At 46.1% G+C, this 8775-nt stretch overlaps 1 protein-coding gene across 1 annotated transcript in view; it reads left to right on the top strand.

Moving 5' to 3' along the window:
- Positions 1–8128, top strand: part of LOC144687966 (sperm flagellar protein 1-like) — an 85314-nt gene extending 77186 nt beyond the window's left edge. Inside the window, exons 6-7 of the mRNA XM_078554629.1 lie at positions 5808–5919; positions 7380–8128. Coding sequence (XP_078410755.1) covers positions 5808–5919; positions 7380–7481 — 214 coding nt within the window. The 3' untranslated portion in view covers positions 7482–8128. The remainder of the gene's footprint in view (positions 1–5807; positions 5920–7379) is intronic.
- The last annotated feature ends 647 nt before the right edge of the window (positions 8129–8775 follow it).

An 8775-nucleotide genomic window follows, 5' to 3' on the forward strand; every position in this document is an offset into this window, starting at 1 on the left:
AGGGTGGATAGGGAGCAGCTATTCCCCTTAGTTGAAGGGTCAGTCACGAGGGGACATAAGTTCAAGGTGAGGGGCAGGAGGTTTAGGGGGGATGTGAGGAAAAACCTTTTTACCCAGAGGGTGGTGACAGTTTGAAATGCACTGCCTGGGAGGGTGGTGGAGGCGGGTTGCCTCACATCCTTTAAAAAGTACCTGGATGAGCACTTGGCATGTCATAACATTCAAGTCTATGGGCCAAGTGCTGGTAAATGGGATTAGGTAGGTAGGTGAGGTGTTTCTCACGTGTCGGTGCAGACTCGATAGGCCGAAGGACCTCTTCTGCACTGTGTGATATACTGGCATTGAAGGCAGTGCAGAGAAGGTTCATTTGGTTGATCCCAGGCATGGAGGGATTTTTTTATGAGGAAAGGTTGAGTAGGTTGGTCCTGTATTCATTGGAGTTTAGAAGAATGAGAGGTGACCTTATTGAAATATGTAAGATTATTAGGGGGCTTGACAGGGTAAATGCTGAAAGGTTAAAGTAAAATACTGTGGATGCTGGAAATCTGAAACAAAAGCAGAAAATGCTGGTAAAACTCAGCAGGTCTAACAGCATCAGTGGAGAGACTAAGGGTCATATGGACTCGAAACATCTGTGGAATTCTTTACCGCAGAGGGCTGTAAGGCTGGGTCGTTAAGTATATTCAAGGCTGAGATAGACAGATTTTTAATCAGTAAGGGAATCAAGGGTTATGGGGAAAAGGCAGGAAAGTGGAGTTGAGGATTATCAGATCAACCATGATCTCATTGAATGGCGGAGCCTACTTCTGCTCCTACGTCTTATGGTCTTGGGCTTGCATCCACTGGGATTTAGAAGAGTAAGAGGAAACATGATTGAAAGCTTTAAGATCCTGAGGGATCTTGACAGGGTGGATGTGGAGAGGATGTTTCCTCTTGTGGGAGAATCTAGAACCAGGGGTCACTGTTTAAAAATAAGAGATCGGTCATTTAAGACAGAGATGGAGAAATTTTTTTCTCTCAGAGGGTGGTGAGACTTTGGAACTCTCTTCCTCAAAAGGTGGTGGAAGCAGAGTATGTGAATATTTTTAAGACAGAGCTAGATAGATTCTTGATAAATAAGGGGGTGAAAGGTTATTGTAAGTAGACAGGAATGGGTGGTTGAGGTTACAAATAAGATCAGCCATGATCTAATTGAATGGCAGAGCAGGCTCAAGGGGCCGAGTGGCTGTTTGTGTGTGTGTGCCTTTTTTATCTGTCGCTCCATTCTCCCTATCCCTTATTCTCACTTAATCTCTGTTTTCTCTGGAAGCAATTTCAACCTCTGCATATAACCAATGGGAAATTGTCCATGACTTTCATATCATTGAAATCAAATCAATGAAATGAGAATCAGGCAGGCACTGTGAATGGTGGATGATCCATTCTGTCAGATTAATGGGGAAGATGGTGGTTTAGTGGTTAAATCACTGGACCTTTAATCCAGAGGCCAAGACGAATGCTCAGGGGACATGGGTTCAAATCGCACCATGGCAGCTAGTGGAATTTAAATTCAATTAATAACTCTGGAATATAAAGCTAGTTTCAGTAATGGTGACCACGAAACGATCATTGTTTGTCGTTAAAAACCATCTGGTTCACCAGTGCTATTTCGGGAAGGATATCTGCTGCACTGACCAGAAAACTGACTGCCCCGCAGCGACAATATACTGGAGCAGCCTTAATCCAGCCCTCGAGAGCTGTCAGTGAATTTGATTGGCTGACAGCTCTGGAGTTTCAGCAGTGCCAGGATCAAATATTGTCCACATACTGGGACTACAAGCAGTTCCCACTCCCGCCAACCTCCCGCATTCACCTTCAAATATGCCGGCGGGAGGCTGTAAAATTCAGCCCAATATTTCAGGATGACCAAGTGTATCCCATGGCATATGGGGTGAAGACTGAAACATCATGTTTCCTCACTCAGCCTTGAAACAATTGAAAATATAGGCCTGAATTTTCTGGTTGGCGGCGGAGCAGAGCAGGCATGGGCAGGCTCGGACCCGATCACTGCCCATGATGGGGTCCGCGCCGCCATTTTACGTGGGTGGGCCAATTAAAGCCTCCCAGCGTATTTCTCGACTCCCGAGGATAGCGGAAGTGGACAGGCAGCGGTGGGCGTACACAGACCGCCGGGTTCAATGGCGACCTGGCAGTCTGTCTAAATGAAGGCTTGGCAGCCTTTTGTTGGCTGCTCACAATGGCCAGTGCAAGGCCACAGCAGAGGACTTCTGCTAAGCAAGCCAGTCCAGAGGCTAGGCCAACGGAGCAGGCCAGGCTGGAGGGTAGGGCAGTGGGACAGGCCAGGCTGGAGGGTAGGGCGGAGGGGCCAGTGTGCCCCTTGTTTTTTGGATGAGTGCCTTGCTGCCCTCCTTCAGGAGGTGCAGCAAGAGATGCTGGTCCCCCAGGATGGGAGGAAGAGGCCCTCCCACATGACGAAACGTGCCTGGGAGGAGGTGGCAGAGAGCTCCTGCGACGTGGCGTGGTGCACCTGGATCCAGTGCTGCAAGTGCTTCAACGACTTGTTGTGCTCTGGCAGGGTGAGTACCATGTTGGCATTGGGCATTTAACCCAGCAATCTGAGTGTCATGGCTGCATTGAACCATTGACGGCATTTGTCCTTTGCTGGGTGGGCAAGCAGATATTGCCCATGCTGAGGTCAGCCTGAGAGGGTGGTGAAGAGATGTGTTTTGCCCCCGCATCATGTGTTACACTGAGTCCCACATGACTGGTGTGGGGACAACCTGGAGGAGCTGCACCTAGGCGCTGTGCTGGAACTCCAGGACATGTCCTAGTTAGGGTGATGAGATGGTGGGAGGTGAGTTTCAAGCTGGCGTGGCAACGAAACATCTGCTGCCCTCTGCGCTCCACATGCTTGCACCTCCTTGCTATGGAAGGATATACCGTGTGGTGCCTAATGTTGATGTAGGCAGCATCTGTCCAAGGAGGGGGGTGTGGAACAGGCCTAACATCTTTGTGTGAGTGCTCGCCGGCAGCAGGGTGAGGAGGCACTGGAGCCCTGATATGTTCCACTCTCGTTGGGGTGGGCCGTGCGCAAACAGAGTCCATGTGCAATTTTCACTAATCAATGCTCTTCTCTCATTTTCAGGAGAAGAATGCTCATAATGAAGCAGAGCGTGTGAGGACTGGCAGCGGCCAGGCACAGATCACCATTCTCAGCCGCTTCGAACAGGAGACCCTGGATCTGGAGAGGTGCCATGCACCCAGGTCCACTGGTGTCAGTGAGGCTGGGTGCCACGACCAGGTGTTTGTGGCCAACAGTGAGGGTAACATTGTCCTCCCAACAGCCAAAGCACTGCTGAATGTTAAATGATTTAATTTTGCAACATGGCTTGACCATTGGTTATGGAAGGATGAGCGCATAATGATCCGCGGGACAGGGATGAACTTTGTCATTGTCTCCACACTAATTGATCCGCTGTCCTTGTTCTTCCTTTCAGCATCGTTGGAGCAGGGCTGGGAGGAGGAGCAGCAGAGGCCCCCTCTCACACCGTCGTGAGCCACCTTCTGAGGGGATAGCACCTTGTCACCCAGTAGCCACCCATCCAGCCAGGCTGGAGCACTGAAGAGCCCCAGCACCTGGGAGTGTCTGAGGATGTAGGCATCGTGGGAGCTGCCTGGGCACCTTGCACAGACTTGTAAAATCAGCATCCTGTGGTCACACACTATCTGCACGTTCATGGAGTGGAAGCCCTTCCTGTTGACGAAGGCACCGGGCTCACCTGCTGGCGTCTTGATGGCCACATGTGTACAGTCTATAGCACCCTGGATGCAGGGGAAGCCAGCAATCACTACGAAGCCTCTGGCTCACTGTGTCTGGCTTGCCTGGTCCCAACGGAAGTGGATGAAAGTCAATGCCCGTCTGAACAGAGCGCCTGTAACCTGCTTGGCACAAGTGTGGACAGCCAATTGGGAGACACTGCATAGATCACCCACTGAGCCCTGGAAGGAGCCAGAGGCATAGAAGTTGAGGGCAATTGTGACCTTTAGAGTCACTGGTATGGGATGTCCGCCCACACAGTTAGCAGAGATCTCAGGCCCAATCATCTGACAGATATTGTTGACTGTCTCCCTTGAGAGACGGAACCTCCTTCGGGACAGCACCTCAGACATGTTGAGATAGCTGCTTCACCACCTGTATACCCTGGCAGCAAGATATTGGCGTCTTCTGTGGCCCCTTCCGCCTTGGCCCTGCGCGTGTCCTCCCCTGGAGGCTGAATGTGCACTCCTGGCCTCCTCCTCCTTCTAGCCCTCCCTTCCTCCTCAGAGGAGGTGCCTCCAATGGACAGTTCATCTCCCATTCCCAGGCTAAGGGAAGGCTTCCTGAAACCTGCAGGCCCAGAAAAGATTCCATTGCAGAGCGCTGACCTGAAGGTTAGGAGGCCAGAAAAAGCAGCTGGTATGTGTTTTGAAGCACTGCAGATCACGCAGACAAGTTTGACAAACTTTCATGAATAAATCCTTGACTGTGCACATTCGTGACCCCAGTGAGCCCTCTTATCCCGCCCGCGGATGAGGTTTATACAAATGTGTCCTACCCGCCTGCCCGTTGCGCCCGTGCGCCGATCCGACGATTGCACCGTCGCCAAAAAATCGGTGTTGATTGAACACTCGAGAGCCTTAAGTGGCCCGTTAATTAATGGCGGGTGGGCGTCAGACATCATTGCACGCCCACCCAGCGAAATATCGTGATGGCGCACGGTGATGTCGGGACGCTCACCTGACCTCACCGCGCGTCAATTTACACGCAGACGTGCGGGGCCCGCCCCCGCACAACAGCGGGGATATTCTGCCCTTAGTCGAGAAAACAATTACATACAGCAAATTAAAAAATAATAGAATTTTACTGTTGTTTTTGTGGATCGACCATTGGGCCTCCTGTTATCCACAATTGTTCATATGTATTTAATCCATTATTAAAAGGAAACATCATAGATATTAATAGTAAGCACATCTAGAAAAAGAATGTACTGGAATGGAGATTCCTTAAAATCTTCTAAAATGAATGATTGCTCAACAGAACACTGGCCTGAACAAACCCAAGATTTTAAAGCAAATTGTGCGTTTTTTTTTGTTTTCTTTGAACGCTCTATTTATTAGTTATAAAAATATTAGAGATAGGAAAAAAGACTGATTGCACACAAAGCTTTGACTGAACTGGGACTCAGCGCCTTATCCTGTCTTAATTTTTCTTGTTAACCCAGCAAAAAGAATGCGGGGGGATCAGATTTAGACATAGGATATCCCAGCCTGTTTATTTTCTTCAATTAAAAAGAAACTTGCATGGGAGATGCCTTTCACTACTTCCAATCAGTTGTGAAATACAATAGTATTGTTATGTAGGCAAATGTGGCACCCAATTTATGCACAGTTAAGCCCCAACTATCAATGAAATAAAAAGAAACATAATGTAGAATAATCTACCAGAACAATTATTTCTATTTCCTTTGATCTCAACTTGGCCTTCTTGCATAGAGCTATAAAAGTGAAAAAGAGAAACTGTCTCCACTGCCTTGAGGCTCATTAGCCAGATTTAATAGAATGAAGTTACTGCAATTGGCAAAGGAACCAGAGGGAAGATTGAGTTTTTTCACCTAGCCAGAACAAATAAATTTCCTTCGGTCACTGTGCCACTCATAAATTGGTCAACGGATAGGGGGGGATCTGCTAGTCGAATTTCTCTTTTAATTTTCTACACAGGTTCTTGACCCAGTCATGAATAATGTTTGCAGTTTTGTCTTAATCCCCAGTCCAATGAAGGCACCACCTGCATGCACACAGAAAAGCCAACTGAGCCCAGAGGTACGGATCTTGATGGAGGAAAAAGAACAGGCAATGATGGCTTTTCAGGAAACTATCCAGGTAGGAACACACAAACAGGAGCCCCTCAAGCTACTTCTGCCATTTAATTAGATCATGGTTGTTAGAGTAATGGAGTCATTATTGCGTCATAGAAGGAGACGATTTGGCTCATTGAGTCCACACCAGCTCTCTGTAAAGCAATCCAGCCAGTCCCATTCCCCCGCCCTATTCACGTAGCCCAGCAAGTTTATTTCCCTCAAGCGCCCATCCAATTTCCTTTTGAAATCGTTGTTCTGTATCTTAACTCCATCTAACCATCTAGGTTCAGAAACCCTTAATACTTTTACCTAACGATCTCAGTTTTGAAATTGTCAGTACACCCCCAGCCTCAACAGGTTTATTTTGAAGGTGGGAGTTCTAAACTTCTACTGACCGTTGTGTAAAGAAGTGTTTTCTGACAACACCTCTGAATGGCAGCCAGCAAAGCCCACATCCCGTGAATGAATTTTTTAAAAATGGCCTAGCTCCAATTTTAAGGTTGTTCTGGATTCCTTCACCAGAGGAAATTGTTTCTCTCCATCTAGCCCATCAATTCCTTTTCGATCATCTTATTAGGTCACCCCTTAATCTTCCATCAAAATACTATTGATGCTGGAAATCTGAAATAACGACAGAAAATGCTGGAAATACTCAGGTGGCAACTGTGGAGAGAGAAACAGAGTTAACGTTTCAGGTTGATGACCTTCTGACAGGATTGTTTTCATGTTCTAATGAAAGGTCTACGGCCTGAAACATTACCGCAGTTTCTCTCTCCACAGATGCTGCCTGACCTGCTGAGTATTTCCCAACAGTTTCTGGTTTTATTCCGAATCCATTCAACTTGTCCTCATAATTCACCTGGCATTGAATAGATTTAAGCTATACAACTTTTTAAAAAATCATTATTGCTTCAAGGGATGTGGGTAACTCTGCCAAGGCAGATATTATTGCCCTATCCTGAGAAAGTGGTGTGGACAGCCTTCTTGAACTGCTTTACTCCTACTTATTGGTAATCATTCTCACAATTATTTATAACTAAGCTGCTTGACAGAGGACATTTCTTATTCTAATAATAACTGCACTTCAAAAAATTACTCTGTGGGCTGTAAAGTGCTTTGAGGCACCCTGAAATGTGCCTACAAACTTAAGTCTTTTTTTTTTGCTTTATTTTATTAAAAGTCAACCAGATAGTGGACCTTTGGTTATGCCTTTCATTGTTCTGTATCGTGCCTCCTCTTCAGTCTTCTCCAGCAGAATTAAGTTCTGGCATCTGAGTCTTTCTTCATTACTAGAAAGAAAGGACTACTTCCAGTTATATCCCTCCTTTCATGACCACAAGAAATCCTAAAGCGTTTTACAAGATAATGAAGTACTTTTTTTTTAAAAGTGTAGTCACTCTTCTAATGTTGCAGCTGAGGTCCTGGGATCTGGGATGATGTCAATATCACTGTTTTAAATGGAGCTTGGGTATTGTGTTTCAGATACTCCAGGTGAAAGTTCGCCGACTTGAGCACCTTCTATACCTGAAAAACGTCCGAATTGATGACCTCACACGGCGTGTGCAGCAAGCTGAGCAAAGATAAAAGCGCCTTTCCTCTCACCTCTCATTTCAGCCATGACAACCATATTAAAGCTTTTTACGGATCAGTGTTTAAAAGGATTAATGATCACAAAAATCTCTTGACATTTACCAACCTGACTGAAAATGTATAGCAGGTTGTCAATGGGAACTATGAACCTGGTCTCAGATGTAGCAGCTAATTTGGGCTGCTGGGCATCAAAACCAGACCCCAATCCTTCCTCACCTGACATCAACTTGCATGCACCTTATGGCTTGGTCTACTGGATTGTGACAAGCAATTTTCCACTGTCTAACCCAGTACACTGAAACTGTTCATGTAACCTTTTCAGAAACATAGTCAAACTCAGCACATTTAGGATGATGAGCTATGGCCTCAGTCTTGTATGGAACCTAGTAATTGTGTCGCATTTTCAGCCCTCATGTCAGCTACAATAGTGACTCCGATCACAAAATAGACACAGAGGAAGGCCTTTTTCATCACCTTAAGTAATACCTCCAAAAAGGGCCCACAGTGTCCCCATCTTACGCTCTGATTTTTTTCTAAAATGACTTCAGTGTTTTTGCCTTCTGCCTTATCTGGATGTCTGTTCCAAGTCTTGATCAAATTTTTTAAAGGAAGATTTTCCTGGCACCTGTCCTCAATTTGTTTTCAGCTAATTTGAGTTTGTACCACTTGCCTTAGTGCTACCATTATTTTGAAATCACCTCACGGCTTTAAACTGCGACAAAATTTATTTCCTTTGTCACGGCCATGAGGTCAGCAGTTTTGGTCACCTCCTTTCAAGGATGAAAAGATCATGCTTCTCCCAAACTAATATTACTCCCACAACTAATGTTACCAAGGGGGAGAAAGAAACTCGTCATCCATCTTGTTACTAATTTGTCGGAGCTCAATAAATACAAAAAGGCTGCCATGTTTGCCTCGAGACACTGCACTCCAAGACATTTATGATACGCAAAGCTCCTTGAGAGGGGAGTGAGCTCAGGATGGCGTTCATTAACTCGGGTTAGCAATGAGCATGATCGTAGCGAATAATTGCCTTTTCTCTTGCATATGCAGGTAGGTGACCAGCAGAACACACTCTGCTTCCTTTATCAAATTAACAGTTTCAGCAAGCCGCAAAGCATTCACAACCTTTAGACAAGAGCGTGCTGTGGTCCCATTCACAGCCACAACAGGTGCTTTATTTAACACTTTAATATTGAGTGTCTTGTATACCACCAGTAGGTCGAATGTTAATTTTAGTAAATTGATTTTGTTACTGTGTTAAAAAGGGACTCCTTCAAGAATCAGC

Source organism: Cetorhinus maximus, chromosome 1, assembly GCF_964194155.1.
Source record: "Cetorhinus maximus chromosome 1, sCetMax3.hap1.1, whole genome shotgun sequence".
Lineage (NCBI taxonomy): Eukaryota > Metazoa > Chordata > Chondrichthyes > Lamniformes > Cetorhinidae > Cetorhinus > Cetorhinus maximus.